This window comes from Nansenia antarctica, assembly GCF_963989245.1.
Source record: "Nansenia antarctica genome assembly, chromosome: 3".
In the NCBI taxonomy this organism is placed as follows: domain Eukaryota; kingdom Metazoa; phylum Chordata; class Actinopteri; order Argentiniformes; family Microstomatidae; genus Nansenia; species Nansenia antarctica.
The window spans coordinates 74693754-74718151 of NC_137688.1; the positions used below are offsets into that span (position 1 = coordinate 74693754).

A 24398-nucleotide genomic window follows, 5' to 3' on the forward strand; every position below is an offset into this window, starting at 1 on the left:
CTTACTCGTTTTCTGTGCAAGGGAACCTTATACTCAAATTCGTTAAAGGAAAGAACAGGTCAGCTGGTTTAAGTTCAACTGCAGACAGGGAGACGGAAGGGAGACAGTCACCTGGCAACATGGAACAACCTTGTGTGATATAGTATTCAGAATAAACACAGCAATCATTATTTTCTGAATAAACACGGCAATACCTCCGCTTGTGAGTTGAGAAGTATTACAGAGGGGTCGCTGGAAGACTGCAGGAATGACAGATGTTGATGTCATTATATTACGCACAGCATGCTCGTACTGTATGTGCACAGTATGCGGAGGCAACATACTGTACAGCGCTGGCCTCTCCCGTCTGAAATAAAGCATTAAACTAAATTAGGCTGAGGAGCTTGTTTGCTGTTCATTGAGAAGGTTGACACTGAAGAACAAGGAGCTCAGTAAGGTGTACTAGACTTGTGAGTACTGAGGATTATTGGTTTTACTAACTTGGGAATTAGTTGTATCTGCTTTCACTGAAGGTGGAGTCCTCTACTTCTGTAATAGTGAACTGTCCTTCATCTACACTCTTGAAACAAACGGTTCCAAAATGGGCCACATGAAGAATCTTCTGTGGAAACGGTTCGACAAGTATCCACATGTAGCAGTCTCTAAACTACTGTGGCTATCCAATGACTCTTGGATGTAATATCAAACTGACATCCATCTTATAGTTTTAGCAAATGTGAGGTTGAAGAGCATTGTGTTTGCAGTGCATGAGAGGCAGCACTGTTGAACTTGTGATCTCATTTTTACAGAGGAGATACAGGCGGTTCAGTGATGCCACAACAAGCCATGCAGTGGGGTCTGTTTCTCTTCACTTTAGTGGGTAAGTGTGTCGAGTAACTGTGCATGTGTGGCTAATGCTAGACAGATGCATGCATGGGTTATTTAGCATATTGCCCTCTAATGTAGAATTTTATTTCTGTTATTTGGTGTGTTTTCTTCTGTGTTATGTTTTGTGTGGACCCCATAGAGTTGATGATGCTTCGCATCAGCTAATGGTTCCTAATCAAGTCACCTCATGTCTCCCATCTATCGCCCCTCCACCACCACTTCAACACTTTTGCCTCTTATATTTTGATATTATATTCTGTCTCGTATGCACCCTAAATGGAGCCCCCCCAGCGACAGTATCTCACACGATTGTACTTGTATAACCTGAGTGACAAACATCTTGTAATACATTGTAATGATATGGATATTTCCACAGGAGTTGTGCTACCAACCCCTCCCCCAATAGGTAAGAATACAACATTAGTGACTGTTACAGTCATATGTTCTTTAGATGTTATATACAGTCTGTCATTTGACTGTTGTATTATGACTTGTAACCTTTTGAGATGTAACTGTTTGAATTGTCAACTGACTCGTGTGAATATCAAGCTAGAGCCCCTCTAGGCCTTAATGTGGACTCTCAGGGGTCACAATTCATGGCTTCTCCTGTGTTTCACTCCAGAAAACGTGGCATTGAAAGGAGAGGCTGTTCAGTCTTCACTGGCTTGTAAAGGTACTGCTTTCAAGGCCATTGATGGGGACACAAACCAAACCTATCGTAAAGGATCCTGCACCCACACTAAGAAGGAGACCAACCCCTGGTGGAGAGTGGACTTGCTGGGTGTGTTCAACATCACTTCTGTGACCATCACCAATAGAGCAGGCCGCTGTGCTCAAAGGCTTAAAGGTGCTGAGATTCGTATCGGTAACTCACTGGTGAACAACGGCAACAACAATCCCAGGTGACTCATGCAACATTTCCCCCTGCCAAGTGCAGAACACTTCACACTTTCATTTAATTCAACTATTTGAAGACCTCTTTTCCTATCCGTGCCAGTGCATTTTTTTATGGAGTTACTTTGTTGAACTGACATTCCTCTGTCTCAGGTGCGGTAGCATCACCGACATCTCAACAGAAGGCACCTTCACCTTCCAGTGTAACATGGAGGGTCGCTATGTCAATGTGGTCATCCCTGGCAGGACAGAATTCCTTACTTTGTGTGAAGTGGAGGTGTTTGGCACTCCAGGTAACATAACAGATGCCAAACTGTGTTTCGTTGTCTTTGTACTCAGTCAAAATTGAATCAGAAAGTTAACTGTGTTAAGCCATATACTTACAAAAGAAAGCAGCAATTATTTCTAAGGTCCTCATACAAAGCACCTTTTAAAATCGATACGGAAGCGGACGGGGAGCCAGTGGAGTGAAGCCAGGATTGGGGTTACGTGGTCACGCTTCTGGGTACCGGTGAGTAGCTGCAAGAGGACCTGCAGGAGTGTGGATCAATGCAAGTTGACCACGCCCACATGTTCTGGTTATGTCCATGCTTTCAATCTTTTTGGAAAGAAGTTGTGACAAAGCCACATTGATGTACTGTGTTGAGAAAGAAAACACAAAGTGTTGGACACTAATAGCCCTAAACGTGGAGGTTTATTAGTCTATCTATCAGTGTTTGCCCCATGCTGCTAATATGAGCCATAACCCTAACCCTGGTTAATATGAGCCATGACCCTAACCCTGGTTAATATGAGCCATGACCCTAACCCTGGTTAATATGAGCCATGACCCTAACCCTGGTTAATATGAGCCATGACCCTAACCCTGGTTAATATGAGCCATGACCCTAACCCTGGTTAATATGAGCCATGACCCTAACCCTGGTTAATATGAGCCATAACCCTAACCCTGGTTAATATGAGCCATAACCCTAACCCTGGTTAATATGAGCCATAACCCTAACCCTGGTTAATATGAGCCATGACCCTAACCCTGGTTAATATGAGCCATGACTGGTATGAAAAATGAGAAAGCCATGAAGTGTTTTTATGTAATTATTTTCCTAGTTTTGTGATACATTATGGGCCGGTTTCACAGACAAGGCTTAAGCCTAATCCTGGACTAAAAAGCATCTTCAATGGAGATTTTACATTGAAAGTGTGATTTAGTCCAGGACTAGGCTTAAGCCTTGTCTGTGAAACCGGCCCAATGTCTTCTTGTTTTGGGGGACTGTCTCTTTAAAGTACCCGTCAAAGCGCTCTGGCGGAGGTGAAGACACTTGTATTAATGAAGGTGAAGACACTTGTATTAATGAAGGTGAAGACACTTGTATTCATAGCTTTCACGTGACGTCACAGCATAGTGGAAACGCCCACCTGACGGGCAAAAGGCGTTCATACCGCACCAGGAAACACAGTAGAATTGGTTAGAAAACAATCATGCCAGATAGTTGCTGTGCAATCGGGTGTACAAACCGGCGAGGAGATAGGCAGAGACTCACCAGAGATTCATGCTTGGCCATGATAAGTGTGAGATGTGTGTTGTGTTGTGGTATGTGCTCTTGTGGACGTAACTAATGAGTGACTATACATACGCATCGCATCCAATGTCCTTCCAAACGAGCAGTCTTGCTTCGTCTCAAACACAACATGAAAGGTATGTCCAACTTGGCGAACGTTTCCCAGTGTTTCCAATTTGCGCGAGTTCCTCAACTTGCGAGAGTTTTTCAACTTAATGTGATGGCTATCATGTCTGTCAAATTATCAAATTAGCCATCGTCCTGGCATGAGTGGGTGTTGGTTTCAACGCACCTGTTTGTTTGTAGTTCCTCCGTTTGCAACAAAGACTCTGGACCTTTCCATGAATTGAAGTGGTCTTGTAATCCAAAGTCCAAATAAAAGTAACAAACGAAAGTAATATAATATATTATGTTAGTGTGGTGCAGTGGCGGCTGGTGCTAAACATTTTGGGTGGGGCACAGGTTATGGGGGCATGCTCCACGGGGAAGAATATCAACTTTAAAATCTGGATTTACAGTCGATTTTAGCATGAGAATAGCTCTACCCCCCTGTACAGACCTCGCCATCCCCTCTACCCCCCTGTACAGACCTCTTCATCCCCTCTACCCACCTCTACAGACCTCTTCATCCCCTCTACCCCCCTGTACAGACCTCTTCATCCCCTCTACCCACCTCTACAGACCTCTTCATCACCTCTACCCACCTCTACATCTCCTCTACCCACCTCTACAGACCTCTCCATCCCCTCTACCCCCTGTACAGACCTCTCCATCCCCTCTACCCTCCTCTACAGACCTCTTCATCCCCTCTACCCCCCTGTACATACCTCCTCATCCCCCCTACCCCCCTGTACAGACCTCTTCATCCCCTCTACCCCCCTGTACATACCTCCTCATCCCCCCTACCCCCCTGTACAGACCTCTCCATCCCCTCTACCCCCCCTGTACAGACCTCTTCATCCCCTCTACCCCCCTGTACAGACCTCTTCATCCCCTCTACCCCCCTGTACATACCTCCTCATCCCCCCTACCCCCCTGTACAGACCTCTCCATCCCCTCTACCCCCCTGTACAGACCTCTTCATCCCCTCTACCCCCCTGTACAGACCTCTTCATCCCCTCTACCCCCCTGTACAGACCTCTTCATCCCCCCTACCCACCTCTACAGACCTCTTCATCCCCCCTACCCACCTCTACAGACCTCTTCATCCCCCCTACCCACCTCTACATACCTCCTCATCCCCCCTACCCCCCTGTACAGACCTCTCCATCCCCTCTACCCCCCCTGTACAGACCTCTCCATCCCCTCTACCCCCCTGTACAGACCTCTTCATCCCCTCTACCCCCCTGTACAGACCTCTTCATCCCCCCTACCCCCCTGTACAGACCTCTTCATCCCCTCTAGTGAGTGTGTGAGTGTGAGTGTGAGTGTGTGTGTGTGTGTGCGTGTGTGCGTGTGTGCGTGTGTGCGTGTGTGCGTGTGTGCGTGTGTGCGTGTGTGCGTGTGTGTGTGTGTGTGCGTGTGCTGAATACATAAACAAACAAGCTAAAAGACGACAATAGAAAACGTACCATGCTGACGATATTACTAAATGTTTGAAGTAGCTTTTATCTTAGCTGACTCTCTTACCTTCAGGTCGAGTTTGTGTATTCTGGCTTCGCAAAACACCAACAGTAGCAGCCTAACAGCCGCGGAGATTGCGACCACAAACGAAGTTTGACTTCGGTAATAGGTCCAGTTGTAATATCCTCAAGTTGGGAACAAAAGATGCCTCCTTCTAATCCATTTGTTCAATTTGTTTACAGAAAGAAATCCTCCTAAATCCTCGGTTATACGATTTTCCAATTTTCCCTGCCTTTGTATAAACTTGCTTTATAATTAAATTTGGTCTGGGTGGTCCTAATTCCTTTACTGTTAATTTCTCCTGGTTGCTACGACGGCTGAACGGTGTTTCTTTTAAAGATTCAACCGAGTTGTTCAGAACATTACTAGCCGCCATAGCGATGGTAAAGCAGGTGAACGAACGTCCGTATGACATGACGTAAGCACGTACGATTCTTTGTGCATGTCCCAAAACCCCATAGACAAATGACCGAATGGCCTGAAGTTACCAAAATAGATTTTACATGCAAGTCTACGAGAACAGCCTAGTGCAATTTCGCGTAGTGTGAAAGTTGCCCCGAAAGGGGCGGGACTTGAAGCTGATTGGAACATACTCCACAGAACACTAGCTGATTGGACTATGATATACGCCACAGAACACTAGCTGATTGGACTATGATATTCAGAAGCAACACTGTCTAGAAGTCATAGAAAAAAAATCTCTCTCTTCTCCCTTTGGTGGGGCATTGTCCAATTGCCCCTAATGAACCAGCCTCCCCTGTGGTATGTACGCGTATGTAAATGTTTGTTTGTATGTGTGTCACTTCTGGGTCGGGCCTATCCCCGATCGGAATTCAAAAGCAGAGTTGTCAAACAAAATAACTTGTATCAAACCAAAACGTGTATCAAACAAAACAATACATCTTTTCTAATGTGGTGGTTTATCGTGATGGTTGAAAAACTGTGTCGCACCCTCACGTGTCAGGATCAAGCCCAAGCAAGGAGTACATTAAATCAATGAAACGAAAATATGATTGAACATGACTGACTGGTTGATATTAAACTGGTTTAAATGATTATTGACACAATTAATGTATGGATTGTCATTCGATGTTGTCTCTCTGTTTTTGTTGTAGCTAATTATGCATTCAGTATTAGATGTGTGTGCAATGTGAGATTACAAATAAATTGCACTACTCGAACCAATGATTAATTAGTCTGTTCTCATTTATGTTGACCATCGTGTAAGGGTTTGAGTCAATAACATTTCACTTGAATATGCATGCCTACACATTATTCCAAGTGCCTGTTAGCTGCGACGTTTGCAGGAAAAGTGCTATACAAATAAATGTTATTATTATATTATTATTATCGACATCGAAGCTTACACTTATTCAACGTCTATGCGTTTTACTCAAGTGGTTTTTTTCCGTCTTTTTTTTTTTTAAATGTCTTTTTGTTATCAGGATATGGGCTATTGTTTAGCAGGAGTCAGCCACCTGTTTGGTGGTGGCGTTGTGTTGTGTGTAATTAACAAGCTCTAAACGGAGATAGAACCTTATCATTCTAAACGGAGATAGAACCTTATAATTCTAAGATCACGATACATAGCGACCCAGACGCACGCTGCTTTTTGGCCATGCTTCCAGGTGACTAGCCTACACGTGCTGTCGGAACCAAAAGTGACAAGTGCACTGTAGTGTCAGATGTGGCCAGGGACACGGCCCAGCTGACCGGACCAGGAGACACTCACACACTCACACACTTTATAAAACTGACTCAACCTAAAAGGAGTTCGTTTTGTTTGGGTCTGTGTTCTTATTTAGAATATGGGACACATATTGGCTTGAGGCTCTGTTGAACCAAGCATGAAGCATCAAGAGCAAAACAACAACCTGTAGCGAATACCCTGGCAATCTAACAATTATATTAGAGTGTATAATGCATAAACTGGGCATAGTCATGGTCTTTGCTTGGCTGGCTGGCTGCATTAACCTGTTGTTGTTACTTGTATGTTCATTACGTTACTTCAAATGAATGCCCCCTAAGTCAAATCCATCAACTGAAGATAACTCGTGAGTTTAGAATGATAAGGTTCTATCTCCGTTTAGAATGATAAGGTTCTATCTCCGTTTAGAATGATAAGGTTCTATCTCCGTTTAGAATGATAAGGTTCTATCTCCGTTTAGAATGATAAGGTTCTATCTCCGTTTAGAATGAGAAGGTTCTATCTCCGTTTAGAATGAGAAGGTTCTATCTCTGTTTAGAATGATAAGGTTCTATCTCCGTTTAGAATGAGAAGGTTCTATCTCCGTTTAGAATGAGAAGGTTCTATCTCCGTTTAGAATGAGAAGGTTCTATCTCCGTTTAGGGTAATTCAGAGATATTGAGCGTCAAAGTTTTGACATTCCATTATGTTTTGTGAGATGGAACCTTTGTATTTTATTAACCGTTTGCGTCCACTCGCCATGTTGCGCGATGTTGCTATGATCCTTTTTGCCCGTCAGGTTGGTGGTTGCTAGGGAAGAAACCACGTGACTGAAAGCTATGAATTAATGAAGGTGAACATTCACGAGAGAGAGAGAGAGAGAGAGAGAGAGAGAGAGAGAGAGAGAGAGAGAGAGAGAGAGAGAGAGAGAGAGAGAGAGAGAGAGAGAGAGAGAGAGAGAGAGAGAGAGAGAGAGAGAGAGAGAGAGAGAGAGAGAGAGAGAGAGAGAACGAGCTAGAGAAGAGGTTTTTGTTGTAGTCAGTAAATGTTTTGCTGTCGGTTTTGAACAAAAGAAAGGGTCTGTAAAACGGTAAAACTCCCGTGTTTGCGCATTGCTTTGGAGAAGAGAGCGGCACTCACGCTGTGGGATACACGTTCCCTGTGGATGAGATATTATGTTGAACCCACGGACCTCGTCAACCGGGTGAGCCAATCCACTGCATGTTCGTTTGAGAGCTGAGCTGACGAGCGCTTTTCTCAATGAACTGACTATCGGGGGTTCTACTTTTTGCCTCGGGGATTCAAGGAACATACTTGAACGAATCATTTTAGAGGAGTGAACTTGGGACTTTGGTTGGGACCTTTTTTTTGTTTAATTAATTGACTGTGAAAAAGAAACATTCTAAAATCCTGTACTCATTTTGAAGGGCATACTTTATAATTATTGAGAAATGCAGTTTATTATTATTGCTGAAGGGGTGAAGTGAATGTATTATTCCTTTGAATTTCATTCGTTGTTTATTGTGTGGTTGAAACCCTAAACATTTTCGAAAACAGATATTATTTATATTGAAGTTACGGGGTCTGACTTGCCTTTTTGTCGACAGAGAGGGTTCAGGTTTATAGTGGTCTGGATCAGCAGGATGTAGGTGTCGCCCTCTGCTGGACTGATGGAGAAGTACAAGCTGACGAGCCCAACGGACTGAAACCGAAAACTAAATCTCTACGGTAATGACTTCTTCCTCTTGCATGACAATGGGGTACATTGTTTATATTTACATTAAGATCTAATTACGCACATGTTTAAGTTTGTTGTCATAATAATAATATGTTGTGAGTGGAGTCACCGAAACTTGGCTTATATCAATACGGACATCAGAGGTCTGTAACCAAGGTTTATAACCAGTCGCTTTTCTAACAAAATAATTTGCCTCTGCATATATTGTTGGATGACATTTGTGTTAAAATGAATGTCATCTACGAGAGTAGGCTACTAATGGAGTTAGTACGATAGACTAGTAGACTACTAATGGGTGTGTTTGAAGTTTGCCTTTAAAATGCATTTCATCTCCATATATGGATTGTATACAATACAGCCAATCTACTACTGTTTTTGATCTAAGCACTGTAGGGTAAGCACTAAAATCAGAGACAGCTACATGGTATTATTTATGCATTTGTCTTGGTCGTGGTGACTCGTATCTAGAAGTGTTTCTACAGTAGATTTGCAGTAGTAGTAGTGACTACTACTACTACTACTACTACTACTACTACTACTACTACTACTACTACTACTACTACTACTACTACTACTACTACTAATACTAATACTAATACTAATACTAATACTAATAATAATAATAATAATAATAATTCATTGTATTTATATACAGCACTTTTCCGGGGCTCAAAGACGCTGACAGTATGGGAAAAACAGAAAACACAGAAATAACAAGCAACAGATAACATGAGCACATAGAACACAGGGTTAACGAACAGGGAACAATTAATGTGACTAAATGATCTATGATCTATTGACATTCATCAGTAAATGGACTGCATAGCGCCTTTATCCAAAGCGCTTTATAATGGCCTCTCATTCACACACACATTCACACACCAATGGCGGCAAGCTACCATGCAAGGCGCCGGCCGGCCGCTCATTGGGAGCAATTTTGGGTTCAGTGTCTTGCCCAAGGTCACTTCGACATGTGGCCAGCCGGGGCTCGAACCGCCGATCTGCCAACCTTGCGATCATTAGACGGCGGGTCTACCTCCTGAGCCACAGCCGCCCCGCCTGTCACATGCTTCTCACATGCAAAGATTTGAGTCATCACAATGATATGGAGAATATAGACCAGCTGTAAACTCCCACAGGCTAACGTGGATCAACTCTGTGAATGATTGCCTACTTCCTACTTCCTGTCTCTGACATTACTGCAGCTGGTGTCACATAAACAAGATGCTGTCTGCCCAGGCGGGCTGTGTGAGGACGCTGGGGGAATGGGAGGAACGCTGGCAGGAGGGCAGGGCCGACTGGCACGACCCCCGAGTACACCAGTAAGACCTGGCTTTCATCTACCTTATAGTTACTTGAATGAAGGAGGCCTGTTTAGTGTTTTGTCATCTTGCAACACCGTAACTTATACCGTAACTCTCAAATTCTTCAATCAAGTGTTTCAAGTGTTTCAGTTGAGCAAGATAGAATTCTGCCATTTCCTGTAGCTGTGAGGCTTTCTCATTGTTGTGAATGAATGAATGAATGATCTTTATTGTCATTGTACGGATACAACGAAATTGAAATGCAAACCCTAGGTGGTAACAATCATAACAGTCCAAAGATAATAAAAAACAAGAATGAAACAGTCATAAATAGGGGGGATATAAATAGGGGGATAAGTGATCAGTAGGAATCTGAGATCAATTATGGAAACTTATATACTTATAAACACTATATGGCCTATTCAAAGGGGGGTATATAGACAGGGGGGTGTTAGCATGTAACTATGTACTTTTATAAACATATAAACATATGAACTAGTAACTTATATACAGTGTATGTAATCTTAACACAAGAATGTAAACATATTGCACGGTCATAGAACATTGCACTATTGGTGTGATATTGGACTGTGTTCATACGTAGAATGAAGTAGAAGCCGCACACTCTAGTTCCAGATGCAAAAGTGTATTTTAATTGACAGCGTTTTTCGGCCGTAGCCTTTGTCAAGTCTTACAAACAACATGGTGCATGTCAGCGATTAAATAGACAGGTAGGCTAGACTGAATAGGTAACACCTGTGAGGACACACCTACGTGAGATTACAATTACGTCATAAATACATGAATACATGAAAAGACAATCAAAACAATCAGTGTTGTATATAAGCTACACACTGGCTCTGTGTACATTAATAGACCCATCAGTGAGGGCTGGATATAGATAACATGTAGCTGTAAGCAGAGCACTGAGTCCTAAAAGAAGAAAGAAAATAAAATAAAATAAAAACTTTGTTCATATCTGACAGGATGCTGGAGGGCAACATTGAGAGAGTTCTCGCTGGACGGGAAGGAATCCGATTCTTCTTTCCTCTCTGTGGGAAAGCTGTAGACATGAAATGGTGAGTAGAGGAAATGCAATATATTCATTACTAACGTGTCCCTGGCCTGCTGAAGTAAAGAGTAAAGAGCTGTCTTTTCTTATGAATTCTAGGCTTGCTGATATGGGTCATTCGGTTGTTGGGGTGGAGATTGCAGAGAAGGCCATCAAGCAGTTCTTTGAGGAGAATAACATGACTTACAGTGAAGAAGTGGTTCCTGCCATACCTGGAGCCAAGCTTTTCAAGGTGCAGTGCATCACATTTTGTATATCAGCATTTTAAAATAGGAACAGCATTGTTTAAACCACAACATTTTAGCTTCTTAAACCATAACACTGTTTTTTACTATTATTTTTAAATGACTGGACTTTTTAAATAGGCACTACACTGCTATGTCTGTCTGTTTTTATTGTATGTATTAATGTATGTGACCTATGTGTATTTTTAATGTGGAAATGTAATCTTGAGCTGCACTTCTGCCTGTCGAAGGAGAATTTCTGTCACTGTGTGACAGACAATAAAGCTATAAAGCTATCTTGAAGTTAGTTGTGTTGGTGCCGAAAGGAGATCAGCCATCGATGTAGGGGGAAGGACTGTTGAAGTTACAAGTTCATTAGGATCAGAGAAAGTCAATATTACTGAGTTGTTGTTTCTCCTCATTTATTTATCTGAGCGGTCCAATCTTTTTTTGCCGCATTTCTACTGACTACTGAGCTGGACCAGCTAGTGATTGGTGCTGTGAGAGAGGACTAGCACTAGAGCAGCCGTGCCTTTTTACCTACTAAAAGAGTCGCCTCTGTTGGCCGCTCGTTGGCCGCTTGTAAATTAGCCTGCTTCCTACACAGAAAAACTGCAAAATAGCTTCATACTAGCTTATCCTGATGTGATTTAGAAAATGTAAGGATACTGGGTGGTAGAACGCACATATGTAGCAAAAAGCCACGAAAAGAGGGTCCTGAAATTTGATTGAGTGCAAAGATACATGTTTTTTTACTCACAGGGGTCAAATGACCCCACCCATGGCTGATTAAGTCTAGAGAATCCTGCTGTATTCAAACAGTGCCTCCAGAGGAAGAGATAGTAGGATTCTAGAGGGAAAGGCTCTCAGAAAGCTGCTGCATCATGGGCATTGTCGTTTGAACTTGAGTTAATAGTTTATTGCCTTTTTGCTCCACAGAGTACTGGCGGGAATATATCCTTGTACCAATGTGATCTATACCATTTCTCCAGGTAAACATGCATGTTGTCTCATTGAACAGGGTCATTGGGATTGTCTTGGGAATTAAGAGGCTATCTTTGATAAACTCACGTTGTTTGACAGTGCCATGGAGGGGCAGTTTGGAGGGATTTGGGACAGAGGTTCCCTGGTGGCCATAAACCCACAGGACAGAGAAAAGTGAGACCGCGTGAGATGGATTCCTTCCTTTAGATTCAACATGGAAGCAGGATATGATGAATGAATGAATGAATGATCTTTGTCATTGTACGGGTACAACGACATTTAAATGTAAACCCTAGGTGCTAACAATCAAAACACAGTCCTAAGATAATAAAAACCAAGAATTAGACATAAATAGACATAAATAGCGGGATATACCTAAAAGTAATTGGTAGGAATCTGAGTATGTATCTATTATGTAAACTTCTATACACTATATGGCCTATTCACCGGGGGGTGTATAGACAGGGGGGTGTTAGCATGTAACTATGTACTTTTATAAACATATGAACTAGTAAACTTATATACAGTGTATGATGGACACTGGCTAACTCTGTCTCTTATTTTTGTTTAAAAAAAGATATGCTGCTCTGATCATGTCGTTAATGGCCAAGGATTGCAGATATCTCCTTGACACATTCTTTTACAATCCAGAATTATTCAAAGGTAATTTTGTCCTGTGCACTATTTGTTGTAGACATCAGAATTGTTGCTAATTGTCACTAGAGCTCATCAGAGTTTAACCCTATCATTCTCTTTCTTTTCAGGGCCTCCTTTTTTTGTGCCTGATGAGCAAGTGCAAAATCTGTTTGGTGAGTTCAGTTAGGAAAATGGTAAATGGACTGCACTTATATGCAGCCTGCACCTTATCCCAAAGCGCTTTACAACGGCCTCTCATTCACCCATTCACACACACATTCACGCACCAATGGCGGCAAGCTACCATGCAAGGCGCCGGCCCGCTCACTGGGAGCAATTTGGGGTTCAGCGTCTTGTCCAAGGATACTTCAACATGTGCCCAGCCGGGGCTTGAACCGCCGATCTGCCAACCTTGCGATCATTAGACGGCGGCTCTACCTCCTGTGCACAGCCGCCCCCCCCCCCAAAAAAGAAAAGAAAAAACAATGGTCTCAATAAAAACTCACTTCACTCATTCAGTCAGTGTTGGATTTGTCTCAACAAAGACCCATATAAATGCATGAGGGATTTAGGAGAAATTATGTTGAATGTCTTTTTTGTTGTTGTTGTTATTCCAGGGAAGAGCTGTGACATAGAGTTGGTGCAGTCCTCAGATGCTCAGAGTGACTTCATAGAGAAAGTGCACCTCATCACTCTGAAGACCAATTAAGGAATATCATTTCAACCAACGATGACTCATTTAGGATTGATTGAGAACATATATAGATTTTCGGATATATTAGGGAATACCATTAATTTGAAATGACAGAAATTTAAATAAAGCCTTTTTGTATTCATAAACCTATGTTACATTTATTCTGGTTGCTGTTATTTCCACAGTATACATTTAGGTGATTGTTCAATGCCTATGGTATTCAGCTAAGTCAGTAAAGCTTTATTTATGCATTGGCATTTTGTTCACAAAAATCGGGCAGCTTGAGTGAAACTGCGTTAGTTGACATAGTTAGTTGTTCAATAATCTCACGCTCTGCATTCGCACTGACAACACCACCATTCACTCTCATTCATCCCTCTTATATTACGTCATCACCCGCTAAGAGGCACGGGTAATGTATTACCAAGAAACATAACAACAGGGTCAAAACATGGTGTCACAAACCCAAAGGTAGTGGCAAAAAAGCGAGTATTTAAATTATACAACTTAAGTTTTATTAGAGTAAAGAAGCAAAATAAACTAAATGACATATGTATATGAATATGGATAAGAATCAGTAGTGTATGCCATGAGTGAATGGGTGTAGAATGTATGTTGTATGTGTAAGGGGTGTATGGATGTATGTAATGTAAAACTAAGGTCCCAAAACCTTGGTACCACGAGACCTCACCAAAAATCCTAACCCTAAATGTACCAAAGCCAGAGGAAGAGAGAGTGAGCTGAGGACACACCCCCCATATAGACATCCCCAGCTCCCCAACCCAGGTGACACTACCTAAGATGACGACCCACCCACTCTGCCAAGATTCCTAAAGGAACCAGCAACAACCAATAGGCAGGCAGAGTGGGAGGCGTCACAATGGGCTAGAACACCATGAATTATGATTGACATGTCTCGCTAGCAAGTGGTCACTACAATAGCATCTTTCATACAAAAAATGCAGCTCAAAATGCTTTACAACAGGAATAAAAACATAAATTGAATATAAAAACATATACAAGCATAAAATGAATATAAAAGCAGGGGAAGTAGCTAAAACAGTAAAAAGAAGGTAAAGATAAAACACAATAAAAGAAGAGAAACAAATGTAAGAAATAAATAACACCATCCTTCCAGACAGGCTAGTGACCAAACTACTAGACCTGGGTCTATCACACTCTATATGTGCGTGGATCAAGGACTTCCTGACCGACCGCCCCCAGAGGGTGCGGGTGGGCCCCCACACCTCCACAGCCCTCAGCCTCAGCACTGGGTCACCCCAGGGCTGCGTGCTAAGCCCCATCCTCTACAACCTCTACACCCACGACTTCACCCCCATCCACCCCAGCAACTACATCGTAAAGTTTGCAGACGACACCACCGTGGTGGGATGTATCTCGGGGGGGGACGAGGCGGCGTACAGGGATGAGGTAGAGCAATTGAGCAAGCTGTGCAAGGTAAACAACCTGCTGCTAAACAAGTCAAAGACCCAGGAATTCATCGTAGACTACAGGAGGAAAAAGTCCGAGATCCTGCCCCTGCTCATCGACGGAGAGAGCGTGGAGATGGTCTCAAACCTCCGTTTCCTGGGACACATCATGCGGGATGACCTGGCCTGGAAGGACAACACTAAAGGCACCATCAAGAGGGCACAACAGCGGCTATACACCCTGAGATGCCTCAAGAAACAACACAGCAAGGAGAAGATGCTGGTGGCCTTCTACCACGGCGCAGTGGAGAGCATCCTCACCTTCGGCATCTCCAACTGGTACCACAGCTGCACGGCAGCGGAGAGAAACGATCTACAGAGAGTCGTGAGAACAGCACAGGGGATCACCGGCGCCACCCTCCCCTCTCTGGAGGAGCTGTACAAAACACGCTGTCTCAGGAGGGCCTCCAAGATCTCCAAGGACCCGACCCACCCTGGGCACGAACACTTTGTCAAGCTGCCCTCGAACAGGAGGTACAGGACCCCGGCCGCTAGGACAAACAGACTGAAGGACAGCTTCTACCACAGGGCCGTCAAGGCCCTGAACACAGAAAAGGCCTAAGTTCTGGGCCCAGGACAAGTCCGGACGGATTGTATGGCAGCTAGTGCTGAGGCACAAACATGTACATTTTCAAGCCTGCAAACTGTGACACTTTAAAAAAAATGTGAAAAAATACTTTCTTGTGAAATATGACAACCCTATTTGACTATCTGTGCAGTATAGTACAGTGGATTGTGTACATAGCCTCTATTGATGTAAACCAGCTCCTTATCTTCTTGTGATTTTATGCATCTATGCTTTTTCCAAAATGTGTTTCTTTTTCCTTTCTTAAACACCAGGGGAGCCTCCCCTCCTAAATTTCGTTGTTTGGTACCTGTACTGTAACAATGACAAATAAAGTCTATCTATCTATCTAAATAGATAAAACATTTAATAACACAGATAACTTAATCCCCCCACACAAGTGAGGTTCTATCCCCTAAACCTAAATTTGGGTTGCCTTAAAAAAATGCTTAAGGACTTTGTACCACTGAGTCCCTTGCCTTGAAAATATTTAACTTGACGGAAATATTTAAGACTTGGCTTTATGAACATATTTAAGACTTGACATTAAACCTCACAGGTCAGTGAGAAAATATAACATTTATTATTTTTGTCTTCAACTGCCCTAAGCACTAGTAGGCTTTCAGTGTTTCTTAAAATGTAAACAACACCAGTGCCCCATTTGCGAGGTAAATGTCACCTGTAACTTATTCGTTCCCGCCTCCTACGACGTGGACGAGGGGTTGGATTTTAGGAGGCAACTTTATTAGGCATATATCAAAAACATACAATATTACAATATACAATTACATCAACAACATTACAACCACTCGGAATCGCGCCATATATGCCAAACCGGTCACGCTGGATGATGTTGCAGGCAGCATAACGTTCTCCACTGCGTCTCCAGACTCTGTCACGTCTGTCACATGTGCTCAGCGTGAACCTGCTCTTATCTGTGAAGAGAACCGGGCGCCAATGACGAACCTGCAAACTCTGGAGTTCTCTGGCAAATGCCAATCGAGCTGCACGATTGTCCTAGGGCCCTTACTGTTCTCCCTCTATGCCAAGTCTCTTGGCTCAGTAATCTTCTCACCTGGGTTCTCCTCCCCTCTGACCTACATGTGGCAACACGTGTCTCTGCGTGTCTCGCTGACATCTCTACATGGAAGTCAGCCCACCACCTCAAGCTCAACCTTAAACAAGACTGATCTACTCTTCCTTCCTGGGAAAGCCTGCCCTCTCCAAGACTTCTCCATCACTGTTGAGAACTCTACTGTAACCTCCTCCCAGAGAGCCAAGAACCTTGGAATGATCCTGGACAACTGCCTATCCTGTGTGGAAAACATCGCAGCGACAGCTCCAAGGAAAAGAGATGGCAACGACTGAGGAGGCCAAGTTTGACACAGGTGTGGAGCTAGCTAACATCAAGACCATGCTACAGGGCATTGCAACAACTATAGGTGGAATGAAAAGAAGCCTTGATTCCCTTCAGACAACGGTTCAACAGCTCGGAGGTACAGATGTGTAAAGGTGTGGTCAAAGTACAGGTGTGGTCAGAGTAAAGGTGTGGTCAGAGTAAAGGTGTGTAAAGGTGTGGTCAGAGTGAAGGTGTGGTCAGAGTAAAGGTGTGTAAAGGTGTGGTCAGAGTAAAGGTGTGTAAAGGTGTGGTCAGAGTGAAGGTGTGGTCAGAGTGAAGGTGTGGTCAGAGTAAAGGTGTGGTCAGTGTGAAGGTGTGGTCAGAGTAAAGGTGTGGTCAGTGTGAAAGTGTGGTCAGAGTAAAGGTGTGGTCAGAGTAAAGGTGTGTAAAGGTGTGGTCAGAGTGAAGGTGTGGTCAGTGTGAAGGTGTGGTCAGAGTAAAGGTGTGGTCAGAGTAAAGGTGAGTAAAGGTGTGGTCAGAGTGAAGGTGTGGTCAGTGTGAAGGTGTGGTCAGAGTAAAGGTGTGGTCAGAGTAAAGGTGTGGTCAGCGTGAAGGTGTGGTCAGAGTACAGGTGTGTAAAGGTGTGGTCAGAGTGAAGGTGAGTAAAGGTGTGGTCAGTGTGAAGGTGTGGTCAGAGTAAAGGTGTGGTCAGAGTAAAGGTGTGGTCAGAGTGAAGGTGTGTAAAGATGTGGTCAGAGTAAAGGTGTGGTCAGAGTAAAGGTGTGGTCAGAGTGAAGGTGAGTAAAGGTGTGGTCAGAGTGAAGGTGTGGTCAGAGTGAAGGTGTGGTCAGAGTGAAGGTGTGGTCAGAGTGAAGGTGTGGTCAGAGTAAAGGTGTGGTCAGAGTGAAGGTGAGTAAAGGTGTGGTCAGAGTGAAGGTGTGGTCAGAGTGAAGGTGTGGTCAGAGTGAAGGTGTGGTCAGAGTAAAGGTGTGGTCAGAGTAAAGGTGTGGTCAGAGTGAAGGTGTGGTCAGAGTGAAGGTGTGGTCAGAGTAAAGGTGTGGTCAGAGTGAAGGTGTGGTCAGAGTGAAGGTGTGGTCAGAGTAAAGGTGTGGTCAGAGTGAAGGTGTGTAAAGGTGTGGTCAGAGTGAAGGTGTGGTCAGAGTAAAGGTGTGGTCAGAGTGAAGGTGTGTAAAGGTGTGGTCAGAGTAAAGGTGTGGTCAGAGTGAAGGTGTGGTCAGAGTAAAGGTGTGGTCAGAGTGAAGGTGTGGTCAGAGTGAAGGTGTGGTCAGAGTGAAGGTGTGGTCAGAGTAAAGGTGTGGTCAGAGTGAAGGTGTGGTCACAGTGAAGGTGTGGTCAGAGTGAAGGTGTGGTCAGAGTAAAGGTGTGGTCAGAGTGAAGGTGTGGTCACAGTGAAGGTGAGTAAAGGTGTGGTCAGAGTAAAGGTGTGTAAAGGTGTGGTCAGAGTGAAGGTGTGTAAAGGTGTGGTCACAGTGAAGGTGTCTAAAGGTGTGGTCACAGTGAAGGTGTGTAAAGGTGTGGTCACAGTGAAGGTGTGTAAAGGTGTGGTCACAGTGAAGGTGTGTAAAGGTGTGGTCACAGTGAAGGTGTGTAAAGGTGTGGTCACAGTGAAGGTGTGTAAAGGTGTGGTCAGAGTGAAGGTGTGTAAAGGTGTGGTCAGAGTGAAGGTGTGGTCAGAGTAAAGGTGTGGTCAGAGTGAAGGTGTGTAAAGGTGTGGTCAGAGTAAAGGTGTGGTCAGAGTGAAGGTGTGAAAAGGTGTGGTCAGTGTGAAGGTGTGTAAAGGTGTGGTCAGAGTAAAGGTGTGGTCAGAGTGAAGGTGTGTAAAGGTGTGGTCACAGTGAAGGTGTGGCCGGGGGCGGGAATTGCCTAAAGGTTAGAGAGGCCGGCTAACAATCGGAAGGTCTCTGGTTCGATCCCTACCTCAGGAGGGAGCTGCATGTGAGCTGGTGATTGGAGGGTCCTTGCTCAAGAGCACAACAGCCGTGGTAGGCACCTTATATATGATGCTGGTATCGTGCTGAGGCACAAACATGTACATTTCAAGCCTGCAAACTGTGACACTTTAAATAAATGTGAAATAATACTATTGTGCAATATGACAACCCTAGTCGTCTATCTGTACAGTATAGTACAGTGGATAGTGTACATAGCCTTTATTTATGTAAACCAGCTCCTTCCCTTCTTGTGATTTTTTTTTTTAAGTTTTTTTTTTTTTCCTTTCCTAACACCAGGGGAGCCACCCCTCCTAAATGTCGTTGTTTGGTACCTGTACTGTAGCAATGACAATAAAGTCCATTCATTCATTCATTCATTCATTCATTCATTCATTCATTCATATCTAAGGTGTCCAACCCTTCCGTTGTGCCCTTGAGCAACCCCTAACTGTTCCATGTTTTGTTTAGATAGCTGAGACATTGTGTCATTGTGCTGATTGGTTGTCAATAGCTCCAATTAGCCTACTGCTCTTCTGTATAATCCACCTTTAATTTTCGGTGCAACAGGATTAGTACATAAACCTGGATTTAAACGTATCCAGTTTAAAAGTTAAACCATGCTGATAGTCCAACCCTGCCTTAGTCTGTCATATTTCATATATGTATTTAACGTGTATAAATAAATGTATCTATACTTAATTCAAATGTATGCTTTAGCCTATGTGCACAGGAGAGCCCTACAACAATGCTTACTATGAGCTGCCTCTCAACAGAGCACTGACTATCCTCCACCAACAGAGCAGTGAATATAATACCAAATACATCAAGTAGCCTAATAACAGAGCCGTGAATATAATACCAACAATACAACAGATATTATATCAAGTAGCCTAATGTAGCGTGAACGCAGGAACATTCACTGGTGTTGATTGACAATTGTAAGTGATGATTGACACCTGTGCTGCTCCGCTGATTGATCTCACCTGCGGCCCTGCCTGCATACTCTGTCCAGGACTCTATTTGAGACAGAGCCGGGAGACGGGCAGGTCGCTGACGGTTCACGCTGGGTTTTGGGTTCAGAACCCATTCATTGCTACAGGACTAACACTCATCCTGGGGGGGGGTGGTGTGTTCGCGGCTGGTTAGGGCCGCCGGCACGGAAGAGCTAGCCAGTCAGTGGGCTTTATTATTTAGGCCTAGTAAGCTAGTCGGAACCGGGGCTTCCACTAGGAGTGTCACCCAGCTGCAGCCGTCTATTTGGAAGTGTTGGCCCGCCGTCACACTTCCCCTGTTCCTGCGCCACCGATGGTCAGCCAGACGGACTCTTGCATAATGAGCCTCATCGGTTGGACGCAGTGCACCGCTCAGACCCCACGGGGGGGTCTCAAATACCCGGCGAGTTACGTGCCCTTTTAATCATTTACTATATAGCCAACATGTCAATTGTTTGTCTTAGTTATAGGCCTATGATTATTTGAATGCTATGAATTTGTACTTCTGCATATTTACTATGATGAACTGATATGCATGGTCAGTAGTGGAAATTAAGTCCTAGAGGCGCATAGCTAAATGTTGGACTTGAGTAGCCTAATCCAATTGCCATATTTAATAGTGTGCCGTGTAGTGGTGAGCACCCGGTCTTGCTGACCGCCCCTTGTAGTGGAATTGTGTAGTGTCCTATGGCCTTGTGTCGGCCCGTATAATTATGCTGTGGCTCGATATGAGGAGTTGATAACATCCCCCCTGATATTCTGAAAGCCGATCCCAAAGCGTCCACAGAGGTTCTATATCCCCTCCTCAACAAGATCTGGGATACAGAGACAACCCCGATAGAATGGAAAACGGGCTTAATGGTCACCATTCCAAAAAGAGGAAACCTTAGCGAATGCAACAACTGGAGAGGCATAATGCTTCTGTCCACCCCTAGCAAGGTTCTCTGTAGGATTATCTTAGATAGGATACAAGCAGCCTTGGATGACCAGTTGAGGAAGGAGCAAGCAGGTTTTAGGAAGGATAAGTCATGCACAGACCACATTGCTACCCTGCGAATCATCATAGAACAGTGTGTTGAGTGGCAAAGCGCACTTTATATAAACTTTGTTGACTTTGAAAAAGCCTTCGATAGCCTGGATAGGGAAGTGTTGCGGAAGCTCCTAGGTCACTATGGCCTACCCTCTAAGATCATCAACGTAATAAAAGACATATACCAGGATTCCAATGGCCGGGTGATCTGCAAGGGTAAACTGTCAAACACCTTTGCCATCACGACAGGGGTGCGGCAGGGCTGTCTCCTTTCCCCTCTGATTTTCCTCATTGCCATAGACTGGATCATGAGAAGAACAACTGAAAACCATAGGACAGGAATCCAGTGGACCCCGTTCACCCAGCTCGAGGACCTAGATTTCGCAGACGACCTCGCACTACTCTCCGAAAACCACACACACTTGCAACAGAAGACAGATAGGCTACAGACTAACAGTGACCAGCTTGGACTCAAGATCAACATCGGGAAAACTAAGACCATGAAGCTAAACCAGAAAACACATGACCCAATCACACTCAGAGGAGAGGCCATAGAGGACGTGGAGCACTTCACATACCTAGGGAGCAACATCAGCAGGGATGGAGGAGCAGACAGGGACATAGTAGCACGCATCAGCAAAGCACAAGTAGCCTTCAATATACTCAGGCCCATCTGGCTGTCCAAGCAACTCTCCAACAACACAAAGCTACGGATCTTCAATACCAATGTGAAGACTGTCCTGCTCTACGGCTCTGAAACGTGGAGGACCACCGAGGGCCTCACAAGCAAGATCCAGGTGTTTGTCAACAAATGCCTGCGGTACATCCTCAAGCTGTGGAGGCCCATCAGAATCACAAATGAAGAGTTGTGGAGAATAACAAACCAGGACAACATAGCTACCACCATCAAAAGGAGAAAGTGGAGCTGGATAGGGCACACCCTTAGGAAGGACTCCAACAACATCACTAGACAGGCCTTGGACTACAACCCGCAGGGGAAGAGGAAAGTTGGAAGGCCGAAAAACACCTGGAGACGTTCCACACTCCAAGACCTGAAGAACATCGGGGTGAGCTGGCAAGAAACAAAGGCCCAGGCCCAAAAGAGAGTGAGATGGAGAGCTCTGGTGGACGCCCTATGCCCCTCAACGGGGTGAAGAGGACTAACTAACTAACTCGATATGAGCGTGCTTCGCTGTGTGGCTTTATGTGCGTGCTGTGGCTCCAATAGGCTAGGTGCACGATCTCCACTACTTCCTGAAAGGCAACAGGTATGAACATATCCTGTCTCACTCTATTGGTTTAATTGATTAATCAGCTGTGCACTGTGTGTTCCAACAGCTGATTAATCAATTAAACCAATAGAGTGAGACAGGATATGTTCATGCAAGGTGCCTTTCAGGAAGTAGTGGAGATCGTGCACCTAGCCTATAGAGCGTGCTTTTCTTTTACACTGTTTGTAATGGTAATTAGGGAAACCAAGGCCCGGATTCACAAAGCGTTCTTAAGAAAAAATGTGTTCCTAAGAACAAAATGAGTTCTTAAGACAAAATGTAAGAAGATTTGGTATTCATGAAGAAATTCTTATCTTTTCTTTAGTTTTTTCTTAACTTTCTTCTTACAGTTTTTCTCAATTGCTTTGGTGCATTTCTCTGATCAGAATTGAAATTCTCATAACTGTTAGTTCAACCTCCACAACATTTAGTCATTTGTGCACATCATAGTAGCAGTTTCTCATTCCTTCAAACAAATTGCAAATGCTTTTGGACATGCATCAATTGCTGTCATACAATTCTCTGCTGTTTTATAACATTATCATTTGCTTATGTCATGTCAGTCAAAATGAACTATACTTTTGGATGCTTAATAGTCATTCCCTATAAAACTAATAGTCCTCATTTCATTGCTTGAGTCATTACATCCAAAAATGTTGAACAAGTTGTCAAAATCTGTCAAGCAAATTGTATACATTTCTTTATCATTTTTCCTGAAAATGTCTCCCAAATTGAACAATTTCTCTCTGTTATTGTACACTACAGTAATATAGGTTAAAGCAGTATATCTCATGTGTACTGTACATTACTCTAATTTTACTCTGCACCACATAGGCTTGCAAGACAACCTCGCAGAGGTGGAAAAGGGCCCCTTTTTACTCCGCAACAAGAGGATGCCATTTGTGCAATGGTGATTGCAAACAATGCCATAAGGTTGAGAGAGATACAAAGCGCTGTTATAGAGGATGACAATATCTTTGGCAATATTGAATCCGTTTCAATCTCTACAATTGACAGAGTGCTTACAGTAGGAGAAATAAAATGCGCATGAAACAACTGTATAATGTGCCATTGAACGGAACAGCGACAGAGTGAAGGAGATCCGTCACCAGTATGTACAGGTAAAACATTTATGTGTTCTATGCATACTCTAATGTTCAGTGCTGTAAACTGGTTACTTTGTGTAGTGCCATGCAGTACACTTACATGACAGTTCATACTGTACAATATGTTGTCCAAAATGCATTATGTTACACAGGAAAAGTTGTTATAGTTTCTCTCTCTCTCTCTATTCTGGGATAAAGCATGTACTGGAGCTGGAGGCCAGGGAACCGCTGCACACATTCATATATCTTGATGAGGCGGGTTTCAATCTGGCAAAAGGTAGAAGGCGTGGCAGAAATCACATTGGACAGAGAGCAACCATTGATGTCCCAGGCCAACGAGGAGGGAATATTACAATGTGTGCAGCCATCTCAGAAAACTGCATCCTCACCCATATACCCTGTCTTGGTCCATACAACACACAGCATCTGCTGACTTTTTTAGACATTCTTTACAGGGACATAATCCCTGAGAATGAGAGGGGTCTAAATGGAGACCATCTGAACAAGTTTGTTGTATGTGATAATGTGCGTTTTCACCACTCAGATCTGGTCAGACAGTGGTTTGCAGCACATGAAAGGATGCTGGTGGAATATCTCCCTCCCTACTCCCCATTCCTGAATCCAATAGAGGAGTTTTTCTCTGCCTGGAGGTGGAAGGTATATGACCGGCATCCACATACCCAAATGGCCTTGCTAGCAGCCATGGATGCAGCATGTGATGACATCACAGCACAGTCCTGCAGAGGGTGGATTTGCCACTCAGAGGTACTTTCCTCGCTGCATTGCCAGGGAGGATATTCGCTGTGATGTTGATGAAAATATGTGGCCAGACAGACAGGAACGTCTGGATGTGAATGAATCATTTACAGTACTGTGTATGTTGTATGTCCAATATGTACTGCAATATTGTTTACAGTTGTGCACAGCTCTACCCAAAGGGTGTTTCTTATGTTTGTTGTAAATAAGTTTGTATTTTTCTTTTGCACAATGCTGTGAACAAATTTGAATTGCAAAGAGCATATGCAGTAAAAATGTGAAACATAACTATTCAGCGTCTTGTACTAATTTACCTCACTAAATACAGTAATGTGTAACCCACTGTAGATTTCAAATGGCCGTGCAAATAGTGTATAGTACTGTCTTGAGCATTTTCAGGTAGTGTCACCAAGATCTGACTTTTTTGCATTGGAAAACACTTACAGAGTGAACTGTCATAATGAAAACATGACAAAGCCATTTGACTATCTTGTTCATAAACAATGGTGTCAGGACTTTTCATTTTGATGACACTGACACTTTCATTGACATGAATACTTGCTTTTGAGGAATGAACTATCCATTTTGAGCAAGTGACACGTTTTTGCAGGTTAA

The 24398-nt window shown here is 43.7% G+C and overlaps 2 protein-coding genes across 2 annotated transcripts; both read left to right on the forward strand.

Annotated features, from left to right (window-relative positions):
* Nucleotides 1–810: 810 nt before the first annotated feature.
* LOC308154408 (fucolectin-like) lies at nucleotides 811–5960 on the forward strand (the record flags this gene model as incomplete). The annotated part of the gene is made up of 4 exons (XM_080527571.1): nucleotides 811–859; nucleotides 1490–1769; nucleotides 1915–2054; nucleotides 5908–5960. The coding sequence occupies 4 exons, from the start codon at nucleotides 811–813 to the stop codon at nucleotides 5958–5960; spliced, it is 522 nt and encodes a 173-aa protein (XP_080383697.1).
* A 3617-nt stretch (nucleotides 5961–9577) lies between these two features.
* LOC308154409 (putative thiopurine S-methyltransferase) lies at nucleotides 9578–13297 on the forward strand (the record flags this gene model as incomplete). Its single annotated transcript, XM_080527572.1, has 8 exons — nucleotides 9578–9690; nucleotides 10659–10751; nucleotides 10844–10976; nucleotides 11908–11960; nucleotides 12052–12126; nucleotides 12530–12615; nucleotides 12717–12761; nucleotides 13206–13297. The coding sequence occupies exons 1-8, from the start codon at nucleotides 9593–9595 to the stop codon at nucleotides 13295–13297; spliced, it is 675 nt and encodes a 224-aa protein (XP_080383698.1). The 5' UTR covers nucleotides 9578–9592.
* Nucleotides 13298–24398: the final 11101 nt, after the last annotated feature.